Genomic DNA, 21,313 nt, shown 5'->3' with positions numbered 1-21,313 from the left:
GCTTGGCTGCAGATGGGTGCTAAGCACGGAGTAGGTGCCTATGAGACCATATCTATTACTTGACTTTACATTGATACCTCTTCCCTTGTTTCCAAGAGGCTACTGACAGTCACCAGATAGTAACAACTTCCATTCATTACTGAGTGGTTCTGAATTTGAGCCAGCCACCTAGGAGTGAAAGGCTATAGCACCTGTAACCAACCTCCGAGTCATCCTGTCTCCTGTGTTTATGTTCATTACAATATAATGTTTTGTAGACCTTGGAAGCTGCAATACAATATATAAATGATTTATAAATACATTTGAAAATAAAATGCTGTCGTTTAGGAACATGGGAGTGGCCATACTGGATAAGACTCAAAGTTCATCTTATCTCTGACAATGGCTAGTACCAGAAGCTTCAGAGAAAAATGTAACAATCTCATAATAGGCAAGTATGGAATAATCTGCCTCCCCTAGAAGTCTCCTCCTGATCGCTAATAGTTAGGGAATGGCTTAATCCCTGAAGCACAGGATTTAATATCCCTTCCACCATTTTTGTTGTACATTAAATCAGTTTGTAAACATGTAGCAAGATTTTTACCATTTAAATGTCCTGAACTAGATTATTCCATAAATTGACCTTTCCATCAGAGGTCACCAACCTTTCTTATGGGATTTTAGCCATTCATCCAAGTGCTGGTGTGAGGTACAAACTTGAAATTTGCTCCTGCACACTTGTATCTGATTTCTAGGGAGGTGGGGGGGGGGCACTGGGGGTGCAGACTGATTATCAAGGATCATCAAGAACTCATAAATCTAACCATTTACAAAAATCATCACAATCCCCTCCGCACAGGGGCCATGTTGAATATAAGGCCTTTGAGGTGGAGCCATGAATGTTCTTTCAGGTCAGCAGCTCTATTAATCAAACAACCATCAAGAAACTCATTTTAAGTGAGTGTGTCACAGGAAGACGCAAGCACCCAAGGGTGGGTTGCTTCCACTAGAATCAAATGTCGGCAGCCCTCAGGTTCCTGGTAGCCAGCCTGGCCTTAGGCCAGGTAAAGAGGCACAGATGACCTGGATGCCCCCTGCCCCCAGCACCTCAGGGCCCACGAGCCACCCGCCCCAGCTATCCCACTCCTGCATACCCAGCCAGCCGCCCAGGCCAGCGGACAGAAGGGTCCCACCTATCCTGCACCAGGGCTGGCCAAGTGACACCATCCACCCTCCTCACGTGCCTCCCATACAGTTACTGGCCCTGCACCGCGCCCCTCCCTCGCGCCCTCAGTCACCTGCACGCGTAAGGGCAGCCACGCCCCCAGCTCCTGCTCAGCTCGCGCCGTGACTCCTCCCAACGGCTCCGCAGCTAGTTCTAAAGCCGCGCACGTGCGCTTTGTTTTGGTGAGAGTCGTTGGGGGTGGGGAGGAAGGCGTAGAAGAGCAGACAATGCGCATGTGTGGAGGAGAGACCACGCCCCGATAGGTTGGGAGGGGGAAGAGCTGCGTGCGCACGCATGCGCAGAAGTGGCGGTGCGCGCCCGCTCCAAGCCAGTTGTTGCTGCTGAGGAAGCTTCTCTGGGTGGGGGGGTTTGTAGCGGCGGCCTCTGTTGGGACTCGCCCCTCCACACTCCCGCCGCCCGTTGTACTTGGCGGCCTGAGGCGGCCCCAGCTGAGCACCAGCCGAAGGCGCGGGAGGAGGCGCAGGCGCGGCGCTTCCAAAATGTCGCAGACAGCCATGTCCGAGACCTACGGTAGGAGCCGGGCCCGGGGCCGGCGCGGCGCTCGCCGGGGGGCTCTGCGCTTGCGGGGTCCCGGCGGGTTCGTTCCCCCGTTCCCTGCTGTCCTGTGCGGGGTCCGGGCCCCCTGGCGGCCGGCCCGCGGGCGCTGCCCGTGCCCTGTGCGGCGGTTCGATCCTCAGGGCGTTGGGGACGCTCAGCTCCCCGGGGGGCAGGGGCAGGGCGTGTCAGCGGGTGCGGGAGGGTGTGAGAGCGCTGATGGCTATGCGGTAGCGCGTGTGGCTCGGGGGCCATCGAGTCCCCGGGCCCAGCGTGTGGGATGCAGCAGGAGCAGCTTCCCTTCCCGGCGCCTCGGTGTATTATCATCCCGGAGTGTGTGTGTGTGTGTGAGATTTGCATCCTTTTGAATTACCAAGAGTTGTCCACAGCTGGCGACAGAATAGGAAATGTGATGAACCCATGGCCTGAGTCAGTTTGGCAGATCCTTCGAGGTCTTGGATTGCAGCAGGCTTTTGGTGCCTATCCTTCCGCCAGACTCTTTCTCTTACATTTGTCAAACAAACATCAGACATTACTTGTGTTTTCAGCTTCCTGGATTTCACCATGGTCCTTCCCTTTGAAGCTCAGTACAAGCAGCCTAAAATTAGAATGTCTGGTTTAATATGTTTTTCCACTGTTAAGAATCAGGGCCGGTGCTTCCATTTAGGCGACCTAGGCGGTTGCCTAGGGCACCAGGATTTGGGTGGGCGGCAGACTGCTGCGGTGGACCTCCCGCAGGGATGCCTGTGGATGGTCCACTGGAGCTGTGGGACCAGCAGACTGTCCGCAGGAACGGCTGTGGGAGGTCCACCGGAGCCGCGAGACCGGCGAGCCACCCCTGCGCCTAAGGTGCCAAAAACCCTGGCGCTGCTCCTGTTAAGAACTGGTGAGTTATTTATCTTGGTGGTGAAATTCAGGCCTCGAATCTTAAGTAGACACTTAATACTGTTGTATTTTAAATGGGTTCAGAAGGAATATCAGAGATCCATGATTTTAGCAGGAGGTGATTGGTACTTTTATGGCAATGCTCAGAGGTTCCAATTAGGTTCCATACAAACTTATAGAAAGACATGATCCTAGCAGAAGATGACTCTAACCCTATATCCAAAAAGCTTGAAATCAAAGATAAAATATGTAAGTATAGCAAACCATAGGAGGGAATGGGGAAAGAGGACCAGAGAACAGTGATATCTTGTCTATATAAGCACATGTTACACGGCAAAGTTAAGGCAATGAAGGGGCCTGTGCACGGCATGGGCATGTTGTTGCCGCTTGCTTGGTCTGGCTCACTGCTGTAGCTGAGGTTGTTAGGGCTCTCCTCCTGTCCTAGAAAGGGGAAAGCACAGTTCATCATTGTCCTGTTAAGTTGAGGGTGCCTTCAGTGCTTCATTGTAAGGATAAATACAATTCACATTTACCTGAGATTCCTTCCACTGCATTAGACTTGCCTATGCTTGACTGCTGGGATTGCAGTGGAGTCTCAAACAGGTCCTGGCTCATGGCATAGTTGGATGCACTGGTTGTATGTCCCCCAATCCTTCTCATCCTCATTATTCACACCAGGGGACTCTGGCTTGGTCTCCTCAGACATTTCCATGGGGGCATTCAGGGTAATGGTGGGGTCTCTGCCAAATATGGCATGCCACTCTTTATAAAAACAGCAGGTATCGGGTTTGACACTAGATTGATTGGCCTTCTGATATGCCTGAAGCAGTTCCTGCTGCTGGTTCCTGTCATACCCCTTCTTCTGCAAACCTCCTCTTCACGCACCCCCATGCAATCTGATTGTAGATGTCTGTTTCTAGCACTGATCCATAGGTGTGCTTGCACAGCCTCTTCTCCTCACAGGCCCAGTAGGTCCAGTATTTCATGTCTTCTCCAAGATGGAGTGTGTCTGTAGTGTGTAGCCAGCATGATCAGCTAGGCAGTTGTGCGCGCACACATGGAAAGCTAAATGTGCTCACCAAGCTGAACATTCAGGAAAAGGCATTTTAAAAATTTGTAGGGCTTTAAAAGGGAGGAGGGCCTTCTGGTCTTTGTGACCTGTGGGCAGTGGAGTTCACAATAGTGACCAGAACGGTCAGTATTGGGTGTTATGTGACAGCTGCTGGAGGACAGTTATGATTGATATAAATAACATGATGTCTACACTTGCTCTGCGTTGACCTCAGTACATTGACTATGGCTCAACACGAGCTGGGGATGGTGAGGTGATATTGCTGTAACAGGGTACCTACATTAGTGGGAGACAAATTTAAGTTTAGACATGTGTACAACTAGGTCAATACGAGGCAGCTTGTGTGCACCTAACTTTGTCATGTAGGCCAGGCGTATGTATTCTGACTTGGCTGGCCACCAGTGCTTGAAATAAGGCTATCCTAGATACTGGAACCTCTGCTCCACGATGTTTTGAATCAGCGTTGCTGTGGGATGTAAGACAGCTGTGCATGAGACCCCTTAAAGTACAAAGACATTGGGACTTGGGTCTGGATTCCTTCTTCCACAGACATGCATAGTGCTTTTCATACTAAAACAGCACTATAGGGAAAGCACATCTTCATAACCATAGGGACGAAAAATCAGAATGGAGTCATTTGGATATTCATTTGGGAATGCTGACCTCTGCATTCATAGCTAATACTTGATTTTGGTATCTTTATCAGTCTCTTCTAGTTTATGAACTAGCCACACCTTTGTCTTAAGTCGCTAATTCTAGGTGGGTTGATTTGTTCCATAACAAATAATCTCCTTTTGCAAGCATCTCATGGACTTTTTAGACTGGTATAATATAAAGCAGATACCTGATTAGAAATGGAATTGGGAGAACTAGCTCTCAAGTACTTTTGGCTGCCAACAAAACACACAGTATTACTTTTGGGGTCTTATGAATTTTTGTGGCTGCAGTACTTGCTTTGAAACTCTCCACTTGTCACAAGTGAATCTACAGAATAAAGGTTTAATTTAAAAAAAAAGTCATGAAAGAAACCTTAAAATGCTAAACAAAACAGTGTTTTTCTGAATCTGTAGATAAACTGATCTTTCAGGCTTAAGAGGTATTAGAAAGACAAAGTGGGTGAGGTAGTATCTCTTATTGGACCAACTACTGTTGGAAAGAGACAAACTTTTGAGACCTGCACAGCTTTTCTCTGAACTCAAAAACTTGTCTCTCTCATCAACAGAAGTTGGTCCTATCTCACCCTCCTTGTCTCTCTAATATCCTGGGACTGATAGGACTACCACTTACAATAGTCAGCAATGATATAGTTAACAGTTGTATGCAGTGTAACAGACATCCAGCTAACATGTCTATCTAATGATCCCAAACTGGTTCCTATGCTTTGAGGCTTCAAAAGTTCTCTTCCTTGTCTAGCTGTCAAAATCTTCAGATTCTCCTTGACCTCTTGAAATGAAAGCTGTGCATTGTTGGTACAAAGGTCTATGACACAGAAAAATGAAAATATTGGGGATAGCATATAATCTGAATTTTCTATCAAAATAGCACAAAGATTACTATACTGACTATATTTTTCTGTATTATCAAAAAAATCAGTTTTAAATGAAGCTGCTGTAGAATTTAGCTTAACCAGTGCCACAAAAAAAGAGCGCCGTTCTGCAGACTTTTAGATCTAGCTTTACATGACATACGCAAGGCCTTGGTTATTGTCTGATATTGCTTAGAGTGAGATCTTCGTTATTATGCTGCATTTTGGTTGGAAATAAGTATGCTGCAGGCAGTCCCATGTATAATGCTGCTGGATTCACTCTTGCAAAGAGCCAGGTCCATCGAAAGTACCCATGGGCTGTGGGAAGTGGCACGGGCCCACGGATGTGCTGGTCGCCGCTTCCCACTGCCCCCACTCCAGCCACTAGGAGCCGCGATCAGCCAAACCTGTGGGTACAACAGGTAAACATACTGGCCCGCCAGGGTGCCTACCCTGGTGGGCTGTGTGCCAAAGGTTGCCAATCCCTGCGCTACAAAGTACCCACATTGATTTAACCATGATGTCCCATGGTATCTGGAAACATTCAGGGCTAGTCTCCACTACAAAGGCTTTGCCAAAACAGTTGTGCTGGTAAAGCTTTAACAGACTCCCTTAGTGAAGAGTAATACCAGCAAAAGAAATCTTGTTAGTATAGTTTTTAATCCAACTCCCCAAATGACATAAGGTACATTAGCAAAGGAGTTATTTTGCCGTATGGTGGCATCTACATAGGCCATTTGACTGGCAGAGATGTGATCCCCCCCCCCCCCCCCGGTCTGACTTCAACACTACTTTGCCGTTTAGAAGTGATCTCACATTTTTCAGTTTAGTTCTTGGACTCTACCTACTGCAAATAAGAATTTTATATTGAGATGGTCTCCTCTTCCTCCAGTTAACTTTGCTGCTGATGGAATTTTGGAAAATGGAAGGTAGCTGTTTTGCTAAGGAGGTGGTGTTAGCTCTTCTCACAAAATCAGAGCGGTTCCGGTAACCTTGATGATTCACATGTAGGTAACAGGTCCAGTACAACTTGAAATAATCTAAAGACCATCTTAGGAAGCAGTCTATATTTATAGTAATATCCAGTGTATTGCCGAGATTGATTATGCAGTGTTGCTTCTGCTACTAGGTAAAAATGTGTGGACCCTACCAAGAGATGCTTGAATTTACAGTAACAGACTAGAACACTGTAATTTGCAGGTGATCTGCTGTTTAAAAATGGAAAAATGTCTTAATAGTATCAAGAATATAGTATTCTGTGACTCTCATCATATGAAATTGTTCCTAATACCATTTTTACAAAAACAGTCATTTTTGTTTCCAGAAATCTGGATGCAAACAGCTAAAGCAAGATAATTTATTTCTTAATCAAGTTTCTGTTTTGGAACTAGGTTGAAAACTTGCCCTGAGCTTAACCATGACCACATTTTCAGTGTGAGTGAAGGTTTTCAAGAGCATCTAAGGGAGTTGGTTGCCCAACTTCCACTGAAAATATATTGGAGTTGGATACCTCACTCCTTCAAGTGCTTTGAAAATCCCACCCTGTTTACCAACAGAATTTTAGGTAGGCAAACAAAAGGCTGGATGCTGTGGTGAGTCAAAGATTTGAAGGAGGGGGGTTGGAGGTCATTCCCCTGCAAATTATAAAATGATTGGTGCAATTTTCTGCATTTCAGAAGATAGTAGACAAAAGTTTTAAGCGCTATATAAATAAAAGCCAAATGAGCAATGGGGGAGGGGAGCCTACCTGTTCTTAATTTGGAGTTCTGATGTAACGTGCCGGTGACAAATAAAATGCCAACAAAGGTGCATCAGAAATCCTGCGTTCTAAAAGATTGGGATTTTTGCATGTGAGAACACTAGGATTGTCACTGTTTGGTGTGGTGGTGGGTTTTTTTTGTTTTTGTTTTTTTAAACAGAAGATTTATCACTGTCTCCATGGACATTAGCCTTTTATATCTGTTGCCTAACCCCAGTCACTTCATCCTACACATATATACATTAAATAAAAATGTTTGAATCTACATCATATTTTGCTTTTCAACTTTTTATTACATAAGTAAAACAAATGTCACACTTCAGTCTTTTGCTGTCTTTCTACTCACTGTAGGCCTTGCTGGAGCCCTAAGCACAACTAATAGTGTGAACCAAAGGCTGTAAACCAGAATAGTCCTGGCCTTGGCACAAACAACAAAATAGGTATTTGTTAATGCCAAGAAAGCACGTACATGACATGAGAGGATGACACAAAAACACACATTAACTACGTACACACTCCTAAGAGAGTACAAGAATGCACAGACTCCTCATAAAGATAAGGTGGAGATGACAGGATAATGTTTTGTTCCAATTATAGCAACTGTCTGCAGAACATCAAGCTGTGGCTAAAGGGTGACAGTTTCTGGAGGTGGTAGTGCCCAGTAATATGTTTTTTTTTGTTTGTTTTTAAAGTGAAGTACGTGTTTTAAAACAATGTTTTTCTTTGTAGTAGGTGTTATAATACTAAAAATCTTATTTATTCCTTACAAATTGGGTTACGTATCTTACTTGACTCCAACAGTTTATTGATTTGCTTATGCCACGGTGTTTCCTGAACTCTAACTACTTCATGTATCTGTATCTCTTGAATGATGTTTTCATTTTGTTCAGCATCATGGTGAATTTCTTGTTAGTTCTTGATACTACAAATAGCAATGCTTCATTTTCTCTTGACTGTCTTAAGATTGACTTTTTCTGTGTTCTCTTGATGTAAGAACTATTATGTGAAGCAGATCAGTTTTCATGTGTTTAAAATAAATCAACTCTTGGGTTCTTAACAGCAAGAGGCATGGAAATGTTATTACTTCTAAGTAATATCACTTCTATATTTTTATGGTAGGAATCAATTCCTAGGACTTTCAGTATTTGACTTTACATAAACATCCTCGGGTATAAGAACTGTGTTGTAATGTCTTAGCAACTTGAAATGACTTTTAAATAGTGTTTAGGGCTCTCGTTGTGAGAAGTGGGGATACTGTGAAAAACAAGAATATACCCTCTTGGAATACTAAAAGGCCACCTATCTTACGATGCCTTTGTATTTTTCTTTAAATTGCCCTTTTAATCCAACTTCTCTGCTTTTTAATTATCTATCCCTATAGCTCAGTAAACATAGTGCTCTCTTTTTTTTAACCCCTTTTTTGTTACCTTTTTCCTTATCTTTATGACCATTTTCCTAAGTTTCCTACCTATTCCTCCTCTTTAGAATAACAGCTAGTGGCAGGTGGCTGACTGAAGAAGTGTTTTCTCCTTATACGTATTTACTTGATCTGCTGACAAGGCAAAAAGCAGATACTAAAACAGAAGTAAATGTCTCATAGTTGGTTCTTGTCTCTTTTTTGTTTTCATTCTTCAGATTTCCTCTTTAAATTCTTGGTTATTGGAAATGCTGGAACTGGCAAGTCCTGTTTGCTTCATCAGTTTATTGAGAAGAAATGTAAGTATTTATATCTGGGCATAATGACATTTCTGATATTTCACCGTATAGTAGTTTTAAAGCTCTGTCCACACTGCCATCTGTTTTTTGCTAGCCACAACATTGTTTAAAAGTATTTTGTACTAGCAACACTTCTTTAACCAGTGTAGACAGGGATTTTGTCTGGGAACTGTGTTCAGAACTGTTCTAAAACTGTTGTAGACTACAGAGGGAGGTGATCTATACTATGATGCTCATTAATAATTCCTGTCCCCACTGTCCAAGTAAACCATACTAGGGCATGCTGGTAGTGAGTGTTTAAGCAAAGTAAGTTTGCATGTTTCTGATTCCAGAGTGGACTGGGCCAACATTTGTTAGAGTACACCTCTCTATTTTGTACTTGTTTATATTTGATGGCAAAAAACTGCTTTAATACAGAGTTAACGTTGCTTGGTGGAATGTCATTCCTTTGCAGAACATTGAGTTAGTTGATCAAAACTAAGACTTCAGAAAATCAGCAAATGCAGAGTTAAGTTTACCCATACAACCTTAACACATCTCTTTCAGCAATGCTCCCATACACCGCCTTAACACACATACCTTTACTCTACCAACTCCACAGTTGCTGAGCTTTTCACTTTCTTTTACAGCCTGTTCTCTCTCACCCACAGGATTCCATCTAACACTAGTAAAGGACAAAAAAGAACAGGTTTTCCATACCCTCTTCAGGCAATACCTCATTATTCACATTGGCTTTTGGCATTATAAGATTCAGGAAGTTCCAGATCCTGGCATATATTCTCATACTTAGCCAACTCCTCAGAAAAAAATAACGTGTTTGTAGGGAGTTGTGGTGCATTGGCAGAGTTGGTGGGAGACGCACTACTGTTGACATAGTACTCTACGTTTGGAGTTAAGTCAGTGTAATCTTGCATCGTTCAGGGATGTGGATTTTATATACCTGTTTTTCCTTTTATACACCCCTGAGCAAAGTAGTTATACCAACATAAGTTATTACTGTAGACCAAGGACATATCTACACTACAAAATTAAGTTGACGTAATTTATGTCGGCATACAGCCACTGCAGTAATTGTCGTTTATATGTGTCCTCGCTTTGCTCCTTGTGTCGGCAGGCACGTCCTGATCAAGAGCACTTTTACTGTCAGTGAGGGGCATTGTGCAATGGCTTCTAAAAGCTAGTAACAGTCGATATAAGCAATACAGTGTCTATCTTGGCACTGTGTCGACCTAACAACATCAACACTGACTCTGTGCCTCTCATGGAGGTAGAGTTAAGTTGGTACAGTGAGGCAGATACGATGATGGGAGCAAAATTTTAGTATAGGCACTTACATAGTTAGGTTGACATAAGCCGCCTTGTGTTGACCTAACTCTGTAGTGTAAACCAGGCCCAAGCCTCAAATTGCAGCAATCTCCCACCACTCAGTTCAAAACTCCTTTTGTCTTACGTGGGGGATTATGATTAATTATGTTAATTGAATGGTGAGTTCGCAGCCATCAAGAGGTAGGCCTGTGATTCATCCATTCATAGTACCTCTCAGTGTAACAGTACAAGGCAGCAGAATAAACTATTTTGTGGGGGCGCTGTAACTTGCGCGTAAGAACAAGCTTTACAGGAAAAATAGAGCCTGCACATTTGTGGACAAGACAGAGTCCTTTGTGTTCTGCTATTGTATTGAATTGGTCTGTTTTTAAAAATGTAGCGCCTTAAACATGGTCTTACAGAGACTATATTCAAATTACTCCCAAAATTGCTAGTGGGTTCAGTATTATGAAGTGGCTTTATTTAAAAGCGAACCTTTCCTGCAGTGATATTTTGAATTGGTCAGGATATTAAAAAATTGAATGGGAAAATGTATTAATGGCACAGGAGCTATGTTGGATTATGAACAATTCATCCGGTCTTTTGACAAACAGGCTGTAACTTTATGATTACACTTGAAGTTTTGCTTCTGCCTAAATTGGGAGCATATGCTTCACAGAAGGTGACTTATCTAGCATTTACAGTAAGTGGTAGAGATCTATTTTTAATGGCACTTTCATTGTTTATACTTTTACCTTCACAATGAATATATATTGAAGTGTTTCTAAGTTATGTAAAAACATCTAATCATAAACCTGAAATGTTCTCAAAATAAACACTAAATCTGTTTTTTTTTCTTTCTGTTTTAGTCAAAGATGACTCAAATCATACTATAGGAGTTGAATTTGGTTCAAAGATAATAAATGTAGGGGGTAAATATGTAAAATTACAGATATGGGACACAGCAGGACAAGAGAGATTCAGGTATCTTTTTCATTTACTTTGTTAAAGAATATTTAATACTAAATTGGAGATACAGATATTATGGACCAAATTCAGCCCTGGTGTAAATGGACGCAGTTAATGTCTGAGTCATTGGAGTTGTATCTGCTTATGTCATGGCTAACTCTGTTCCACTGAGCCTGATCCTCAGTTTGTGTAATCTGACATAGTTTCATTGAGGTCAGTAGAATGATGCTGTCTTGCATCAGCTGAGGTTTTGGCCTTCTGTTTTTCATATAGTGAAACACCATACATGCAGCTGGTTGTGTAGTGTAAGTTTTTTTTTTTTGTATAATGATTAAGGTATGTAAATAGAAGAATGCATGCCTTAAGTTTGCTATCCAAATTCAAATACCATGTTATCAAATTCTGAGTACTCAGATTTCTGTGGAAGACTTCTGGCTGGAGCAAGGAAGTGCCAAGAAATTCTATGCCAATCAAAATATACAAGAAAATAAATCTCAATATCAGTGGAGTCTGTTAACGAAAATAGTCCTAATACATTTGTCAAATACATTCATAGTCTGCCAAATACACTTCTAGAGAAACTGATCTATGCCCCAGACATGCTGGTATGGGTACAATATATTGTTAAAGGTACATTTGGTGTTTCAGTTTTGACAAGTGAAGGGCATTGCCTTTTTCCCCTCCTTAAATTATTCAAACAGCTATTTATTATCTAGTATATTCCAGGATCCCCACTGAAATGTAGATACTGCAGGTTTTGATACAAATATTTGAATGGATCTCTATCTAAAAGTACTGAACGATAAGTTATGTCTGCTTCAGTATTCTTTAACTGAAATGGTTGATCAAAACTCCTATTAGAAATTATCTTTAGTTGCTTAAAGCTGAACTACAACTGACCTACACTGGGTGACTCTCTTTATCTGGGTTTATCTGGTGAAGTTGCAAATTTTTTAAAAATACCATGTCTGAAACACAATGGACTTACATTGCAGTGTAGACATACCCAGGGTTAGTGGAACTCCAGCTAGCAGACCCTGAGAGAGTGAACCTAGGATTTGAGCATCTTTACTCATTCCTAACTCCAAGTTAGGAATTGTTGAACCCTGGGTCCCAACTTGGGGCACCAGTATATACACTGAATTATGAGGGCCCAAGTCCAACCACCCATATCCCAGATTTTTTAGCATCTCCCAAAATGTGACCGCTCTAGCCTGTTTGTGGTGCAGTGTGGGGGAACTTCACTGTCCAGAAGACAAAGAAGAATAGCCCATGGGATTGTGGAATATTTTTGGCAGACTCCCAGAGTGAGAGTCTAGTGGGGCTGTGCCTACACTGGAAAGCAATAGGGCTTGAACCCTGGGTCAACTATAGGGTCCTGGGTCCATGTCCTGAGTTAGTGCTATTTGTGTGTAGATGGCAGAGGCGGATAGGCTTGAGCCGGAGTTCAGAACCTGGGCTTACATTGCAGACAGTGTAGACATACCCAATAAGAGCCTCTTAGGAAAACCTCCGCCAAAGTTCACAAAAGACAGACCAAATAATAGGAGAAATGAATTACAAAGCTGAAGGCTCCTGAGAATGTCCTGCTGTTGGGCATTGCCTGTTTAAACCAGAGGACTGTTCATGCACTTCAGATGATCACAATTGCCCTGGAATGAGTGGAGACAATCTCTCATGTCGCCAGGACCCAGAGTTTGGAACTCATAGATCAAACCAACAGTTCAGTCTTCATCTGGAAGTCACTCAGTAACTACTGCAGATTGTAAAACATTGGTGAAAGGTGCTTCCTCCAAGAAATACTGCTTAATTTTTAGCTTCAGTTTCTGAATTGTCTTTCCTGAGTGCTGGCTGGTGAGTCTTGCCCACATGTTCAGGGTTTAGTTGACCGCCATATTTGGGGTCTGGAAGGAATTTTTCTCCGGGGCGGATTGGCAGAGGCCCTGGAGTTTTTTCGCCTTCCTCTGCAACATGGGTCACGGGTCACTTTCTGGAGGATTCTCTGCAGCTTGAGGTCTTTAAACCATGATTTGAGGACTTCGATAACCCAGACATGGGTTTGGGGTTTGTTACAGGAATTTGTGGGTGAGATTCTGTGACCTGCGTTGTGCAGGAGGTCAGACTAGGTGATCATAATGGTCCCTTCTGACCTTAAAGTCTATGAAAGCATAGCCCCATGTGGAACACACCATGGTAACCCAGACTTGAGATGAAAAAGGCATTATGAGAGCATAATTGTATAACTTAAAATTCCCTTTCAGGTCTGTAACAAGAAGTTACTACAGAGGTGCAGCGGGTGCTTTGCTTGTCTATGACATTACCAGGTAATAAAAATTAACCATTTCTGTTTTTTTCCTTTTTACTTAAGTCTATATTCATTTGATACTAGATACTATTAATGGTTCAAAATGTTTTCTTTAAAATCAATACCTGTGTGCTTATCAGTTGGAAGCGACGGAGGAGGAGAAAGACCTGGTTTGTTGATCACTCACAGGATGCTTTAATGTGGTGCGGCTATGAAAAAAGGCAAATGTGCTCCTAAGGTATATCAGGCAAAGCATTTCCAGTAGAGAGAGAAGTATTAATGCCATTGTATAAGGTATTGCTAATAGAAATACTGTGTACAGTTCTGGTCACCTGTATTCCAGTAAAATGAATTCATCTGGAATTGGTGCGGAGAAGATTTAGTAGGATAATAGGGTCTAAACAGTGAAGTTCCACTCTGCTCTAAAGCAGCATTAATGTAAGGTAGAAACAGTGTAACAATCTGACACTAGTTTACCAAGCCCAGGGTGTAACAAGTGAAGAGCAGAATTTGACCTCTTGAGGGAGAAAGCAAATTCTTTTCTGGAAACCTGACTTATCTGTGTGCTGGTATGGCAGTTCCCCTCTTGCTCTCTGGAGAAAGTGAGGTGGTTGACTGGATCCCCCCCAGATTTGGAAACTACAGCTCTAGATGTAGTAGTAGAATTACTTCTGTTCATCGTTCTGTATTAATTTTGTATTTTAGGGTTCTCTGAGATTTCTTAGCTTGTAGTGAAACCCAGTTCTGAACAATGGTTAATCAGATTTATATGCACTGACTTTTTAGGATCAACTGTCTTCTCCCGTCTGATGTTCTACAAGAAGTTGGTTATAGAACACCAGTCTGATTAGACTGTAACTGACTTACATATCCTTGAAAATTCTTTAGAGGTGTTCTTGCTTAATATGGTGCTTTTTTTAACACTAAGCTAGATAGCTACTCAAAATCTTTAGTTAGAGGAATTTTTTATTACCATAAACACGAGAACATATACCGAATGTTTCATAGTTACGTCATTATACTTCACTAGAAGTTTACTGGTGTACACATCAGTTCACCAAAAAAAAAATACTTCTAGTCTAAAGCTCTTGTGCTAAACTTCATTCCAAAGTAAGCTCTTATTGCTGAATTATAAACCCCGGTAAAAACTTCCACAAAAATAAATGCCGATATGATTGTAGTGTACAAAACAACTGTTACTCAAGGCAGTAACTCTGTGTGCAAGATATGAGAAAATTAGAATTGGAATAAGCAACACCACTTTTTATTTCAATAGCAATACCCACAAGCAAGGGTATACTGCTAAGCACCCATCATATAAGCACGCACCATACCCTGACAGGTGATCTGAAATAGAGCCTAGAATGAACTATTTGTCAGATGATTGTATACCTCCCTGGGCTAGATGGTCCTCTTGGCCTCCTGGGCATTACCTTGACACTCAGCAGTCTTGCCATATGAAGAAACTAAGGGAGATCTCTTACTGGCTCCAGAGATCCGGGATCTGTCAGCTTCTAGAGAGAAGGACCAGTCTCCAGTTATTATTCCAGATATACTCTGGTAGTGCTGGAATGTTATCAAGAGATGAATCCAGAGCTGGAGGACCATATCTCTCCAGCTGAGAACATGGCATTAGCATTGCCTCTTTCAGAGGATACAGTCTTGTTTTACAAATTAATAGGAAGAATGGCAACAACTGCTAAAATTCCTCCTGTGGCAGTGTAAGAAACTCAACAGCCTAAATTTGATATCCTTTGTTCTAAAAAGATGACCTCATTCAAGTAGCAGCAATGTACTTTTAGAGCCAGCCAAATACATATGGTCCAAGCCTGCATCAGTACAGGCTATGCCCAACAAGGGAGATAAAGTTTTGTTAAGGAACCTGACAATAGTTTATTTTCACCTTCACCCCTCTCCCAAAACTCTCATAGTGGAGGCTGTAGTTCAGAGCTCAAAGGCCAATCAAGTTGACTTTACACCAGCAGACAAAGGGAAAGATGTTAGATGTAACTGGCAGAAAATTCTTGTTGGCAACGCTTGGCATCAGAGTATACAATGGCAAGGTACTAGTTGCATCTTTAGGAAAAGATGATGGTATTTAAAGATCTGTTCCAGAAGATCAGAGAGAGCTGACTAATGCACTAATATCGGAGGGACAGTTAGTGGCAAAACACTGATTGCAGCATTCGATTCCTCTGATGCATTTGGAAGAGCAGTAGCCTCAGCAATTTCTTAAATGTCATGCTTGTCTCAATCTGCCTTCAGAGACAAAAGTAAGAGTAAAGAACCTCCCATTTAAAGGGGGATAGCTTATTCTCCACTAAGATGAAGGATACTAGGTCTACGCCTATGTTGAGAATATACCAACCTCCCAAAGGAAACCTGAGGTAAGTCTTTAGGAAACAGACACACAAATCCATTTTCATCTAGTTCCTCCTGTTTTAATCAAAAGCTGCAATACCAGCATCAACAGGTCCTCCTTTGATGTTGATAAGGAGGATACCATAAGCCACAAATAAGGATAGGGAAGACCCAATAACTTTTTCTGGGTCAGACCTGAGGTGACAGACTTGATCTGAGGATCAAGAACTATGAACCAATATGGAACCATATCTCCCTCCTCTCCCCCCAGCACCTCATTTGGATACCACCTATATAACTTCTGTCTGGTTATCCCAGTCCAAGGTGGGCATTTGGAAATGATACGAAGCAGATGTACAAGCCAATTCAGATACTTCACAGTCTCCTTCCCAATTCATGTAGCAAGAGGTAGACTTATTTTTTAAAAACCACCCATACCAAAACAAGACATTCCACTTCACACGCTTTCCCTCTGGGGACAGGATGTGAGAACAAACAACACGTGTAGTCACATTGCTTAATGCACTACCAGAAAGCACTCAGATACTACAGTGATGAGCATAGTAAAATAATCTATATACAGTGGATTATTCAGGAGTCCTTCTTATTTATGAAAGCCTGCTATGAACAGAGGCTCTCTTTTTTTTCTTTTGGAGATGAGGGCCATAGAAGAAGTGCCAAAGGAGTTTAGAGAGAGAAGTTTTTACTCAAGATATTTACTGATCCCAGAGACAGCAATCTATACTGGGCCTTGCATTCCTGTCCTTAGACAATTACCTAATCAAAGCATCCTCAAAAGTAAGCTTTCCAGCGCTATATCCTCACAACTTGCTGCCTTCTTGGAAGACTGGGACTCATAAGAGACTGTCACTTTTGCTTTCCGCTCAAACGATCCTCTTAGTGATTCTGGACTCTTGGGTAGGAGCAGCCTTTCTGCCAAAAGACAAACATTCTTTGTTTTAAAGTTCCCCTCTTCCTTGGAGTTCTAACTGTAATTCCGGACTTTGGGGACAGAGGAGGGGGGGAAGAGTAGAAGGAAGTGAGGTAGGCAGAACATCATGCCCTCTTTTATAGTCTGACTCAAAGTTGAGGAACAGTGAAAAGAAGAGTTGGAGGGTGTGAGTGAGTGCTCCAACAGGTTCTGTCAAAAGAATCCACTATTAGAGCTGCACCATTGACATATCTCACGAGTGTGAATATGCAGAGTCTATCTCAAAGAACTCTGACAGTAAATAACCTCTTGTAATGCTCTTCATCTGTAGATCTCAACATGCTTTACAGAGATCAGTTTTATCCCCATTTTAAAAATGGGGAAACTGAGGAAGTAAATTGTCCAAAGTCACCCAGCATGCCAGTGGCAGAGACAGGAATAGAACCCAGGTCTCTGAGTTCTATCCTCTAGGCCATCCTGGTCCAGAAGTTTATAGAAATATTATTCATTGTGTATTATGAAAATGTTGTTTTTGTGTTACGCAGCCGAGAAACCTACAACGCACTTACTAATTGGTTGACGGATGCAAGGATGTTAGCAAGTCAAAATATTGTTATCATACTGTGTGGGAACAAAAAGGATCTCGATGCAGATCGTGAAGTTACTTTTTTAGAAGCATCCAGGTTTGCACAAGAAAATGGTAGGTAGTCTGTCTAATCTAGTTTTGAAGATTTTGTTTTTGTTACTTCACATTATTCAGCTCTTGTGTCTAAGAAACTAATGTTTGCCCACTTACAAACCTTGTTGCACTGATAACAGTATTAGAATTTTAATGCCCCTTCCCCTTAATTTAGTATTAGAGGGCTTTGCTGAAGTAAAGGGGGAGGAAGGAGGAAATTTTATTCACAGAGGCTCCCATCATGTAGTTTCCCAAGAGAGTTCACTTCACTGGCTTCCTTCCCTGACAACAGAAAAGGCCAAAAAGATGGCCCACAAAGCCCCCATTTTCCCAGGAATCCAGGGGAGGTTAGAACCATCCATGTAAGGACTGTGTGCCTCAGGTGCTTCATCCCCTATTTCCTGTTCCCTAATAGCACAGCTTCATTGAAGTCACACTACCAAGGATTCCCCCTATACATAACTACTCTCAGGGCCCTCTTAAAGGAGGGTTCCGAACCATAGAGAGGATCCACAAAGAAAATATGGCAAAAATACAAGCAATGCAGCTCTAGGATATATCTCCATAGGGCTGGGGAGAAGATGATGAATAGGATCTTCTAGCTTCCACTCCTTCCCCCTGTAAGGATCCCTCTCCCATGGAGATTCTTTTGCAGATTCTTGGGGTGGGATGCTGCCACAAAGGCAGCTTCCACATGGGAGGGGTGAGATCCAGGCATAGAATTTCCTCTCCCTGCATGGATCTGGAAGAGCATTGTCTGGGGAAAAATATGAAAGTTATAGGCCAGCTGATTCTTTTCTGCGATTTAAGGGGAGAAAGGGAAGGAAGAGGGAACAGAGTTCTAAAAAACCCCAAGACCTGGTCTTAAAAATCCAGTCTTAATTGTTCTTCAGTCTCCTACATGATTTTGCTATGATCCAAAAATTGCAGGCAGTGCAACATTATGTGAGGATCTGAGTGTGGGTAGTGACTTCAAATGTTGTCTTTTTCTCACAAAGAGGAAAACAGGTAACTTGCTCTGTTAACTGGTGATAATATATAGTACAGTACTTGCTTGAAGCCACTGTGGAGCAGCATTGATTAACTTTGTCAAGCGAAGTTAAGCTTGCTGCTCTTGGAAATGTAACGTGAATGGTAGGTAGGCAGGCAACATAAGCTTCTTGTGAAGATCAGGAGGGACAAAGGCAGCCCAGCAAAGCCTATAAAGTTCCAGTCCTTTAGCCACTGGAACAAGTCAAGTTGGTATTGTCTATCCAAAATGCAAATATACCCTTCATTTGGATAGTGGGAGAAGGCATCTTGGTCTACTGCTGAGAAGAATGGCACTGTTTTCCTGCCCTTGCCTCCCCTGCGCATTCCCGCATAATCTGCTAGCCACTCTCCTTCCACCTTTAAAACTAATCTTTCATAAGTAGACATTTAATTGAAGACTGGATTTTCAGAATGGCATGTTCATGCTCGCGCGCTCGTGCTCTCACAAAAAAAATTTGAATTTTATAACTGTAAGGTGAGGGGAGAATGTTACCAGGTAAAGGTCACTTCAGAGGACTTGACAGAGATGCAGTAAACTTCCAGTTAATTGCCTTGCTATCATATTTGACTTCCGGTAAAGTGTTAAGCTGAATTTTCGTCCAAGAACTAGATGCTCATGCCATAGAGCCAGTATGCAGCCTTTTGTAGTCTAGAGCAACATTTTTTAATTTGTGTATGATCAAATAGCTATTTGGTGAATGTAATGTTATTTGTGACCTGTTTGGGAAATATTAGCCACTGATTTAATTATCTCTTCTTCCTTTAGAGGTGCTCAAAATAAGTGTGTATTAGGTTTGTCTTGGAACAGCTTCATAGTTTGGTGCTCACATCACCGTTTCCTCTCTGTCAGCATGCTTGCAGCTTTTTAGGGCATTCTTTTAAATTTTTCCACTGGAAAACAGTTGTGCTGAATAACAGCGTGGTGCATTAAAGGGACATAGAACACAATCAGTTAAAGAATCCATATCTATATTACTAAAACATTCTTGATAAATCTAATGTCTTACCATAAATATTGGCTGATTTTTATACTCCACTTGCTTTGAACAGTAGAACTAGATGGGCCGGTGCAGTTGGCTTCATATTCTGGTTCCCGTGTACAAGCACAATGCTGTTGCCTTTGCATTTCCAGCACTTGAGAGAGAATGTTTAAATCTCAAACCAAAAACAGTTTCAGTTACATGTGATCATGACTATGTCAATGTTCAGTATGTTCTCGGACTCCTCCCTTCAGAACCTAATTATTTTTTGGAGAAGGTGGGGGAGGCTAAACTGCTTCAGAGTCTCACTTAAAAATAGCTTCTGTTTAAAAGAAATCTTACTGTTCTGACAAACTTTTTCTCTTGTTTCGAGTACTGCAACGGAGCATTTCAAAGTTTTAATGACCTGAAATTTTATTTTTCTGGCATCAAATGCAGAGCTGATGTTTTTGGAAACAAGTGCGCTAACCGGGGAGAATGTTGAAGAGGCCTTTGTACAATGTGCAAGAAAAATACTTAATAAAATTGAATCAGGTAAATTGAAATAAAGATTATTATTAAGTTAGAACATATTTTCACTGGTCCCATAGTGAAAACTCCAGTATCTCTCAGTTTTGGGATTTCCTTATAGTAAAAGTTTAGTCACAGTGCATCAGTAAATCTGTGGATACAGTTACTTGTAATGGATTAAATGTGTACGTTCTGTTTGTAAAAAAATAATAATAATAATAATAATAATAAAATAAAATAAAAAAAAGTCCCTTTCTGTTTATCCACCTCTTACCTCCCCATATATGTTAACAGGAATGAACATTAAATTTAATTGCATTCATCAAAAGGAGGATGTACCCCCATATAGTTTCTTAACGTTAGACTTAATATTCAGCTTTCTGGTTGCAGGCTGCATGCTCTGTAGTCCTCTTGGTCTTCACAACTACAGAGTCTCTGAATTAGGAATACTTAAGTTTTTAGCAGCTTTCTATGCTGCATCACTATCCTAGCAGACATGACTCTTCAGATGAGTTTTGCCCCTGCTTTTATATAGGTAGGGAATAATAATATCAAGGTGATTAAACAGATCCTATACTAAGCATTTCAGACCTTTTATTGTTAGAAGTGCTCTGATTGAACTGCGTGGCTTCTGGCTGAGGCCAACTTACTCATTTATATTTTTGCAGGCTCCAGAATACACAAGGTGCCTCACAGTACAAGTGAGACTTGATTGTGGTAATAGTCATTGCGGCAAATCCACTTTCTAGTCTACTCTAGTTGGTGCCTCCATAAAATCACTTTTAAAATTGACAAAACCAGGAAGCTCAGTCTAGTAGGGAACCAGTTTCCATGTTTTGAATTCCAAGGACATCTTTTGAATGTTCAGGAACTCTTTGGTATAAATTCCTCTACCTTTTTAACTCAATCAAGGCCAAAACTCCATTTTTTATTCATATTTTAAACGGAAATGGAGCAAAACGGAGAGCTCAAGGCTAGTGTGTCAAACTGATCGATCTATCCCTGGTTGCTATGGTACTTTTGATCCTTCTTTGGTTGGAAAATATCCTGATCCTTCTTTGTTTGAAAACTAATATCTAAATTTGGGTCTTTTTTTTTTTTTTTTTTTCAGAATGAAATTGGAACTATAAAGCCAATACTTAGTTATTTTGGACTTTAACTGCCTCTATAAGGGAAAATACCTCTTGCGGTAGTCAGTCTAAGGGCTTGTCTGCACAGGGAAGTTAGTGCACAGTAAGCTAGAGTGTGAATTTAAAGTGCATTAGCTATTTTGCACAAATCTCCCCATATGGACACACACTCTACTGCACACTAAGGCTGCATCTACATAACACAACACTTTCAGTGGCACATGGTATACATGTAGCTAAATGTCACTGGGGAAGGCGCACTGCGTCAACACTGCAATGCATAGCCACCCAAGTTCATGAAAACCTCTGGGAGAGGGGAGGCCAAGAGAAAAGGCTTCAGCTGCTCCCTGCTGCCAGAGCCTCCACCCCACCAAAGCTTTTCCTCACCACTGTGA

At 41.8% G+C, this 21,313-nt stretch overlaps 1 protein-coding gene across 2 annotated transcripts in view; it reads left to right on the top strand.

Annotated features, from left to right (window-relative positions):
- Positions 1–1,514: 1,514 nt before the first annotated feature.
- Positions 1,515–21,313, top strand: part of RAB4A (RAB4A, member RAS oncogene family) — a 28,768-nt gene continuing 8,969 nt past the window's right edge. Inside the window, exons 1-6 of one of the 2 annotated variants that reach the window (XM_032783646.2) lie at positions 1,515–1,735; positions 8,636–8,716; positions 10,891–11,005; positions 13,252–13,314; positions 17,133–17,287; positions 19,717–19,812. In XM_032783646.2, coding sequence (XP_032639537.1) covers positions 1,705–1,735; positions 8,636–8,716; positions 10,891–11,005; positions 13,252–13,314; positions 17,133–17,287; positions 19,717–19,812 — 541 coding nt within the window. In that variant the 5' untranslated portion in view covers positions 1,515–1,704. The remainder of the gene's footprint in view (positions 1,736–8,635; positions 8,717–10,890; positions 11,006–13,251; positions 13,315–17,132; positions 17,288–19,716; positions 19,813–21,313) is intronic. The other variant, XM_032783647.2, reaches the window with a different exon arrangement.

Source organism: Chelonoidis abingdonii, chromosome 3 (genome assembly GCF_003597395.2).
Source record: "Chelonoidis abingdonii isolate Lonesome George chromosome 3, CheloAbing_2.0, whole genome shotgun sequence".
NCBI lineage: Eukaryota > Metazoa > Chordata > Testudines > Testudinidae > Chelonoidis > Chelonoidis abingdonii.
The sequence above is the reverse complement of the archived record's forward strand: the minus strand, read 5'-3'. Positions and strand labels throughout refer to the sequence as shown.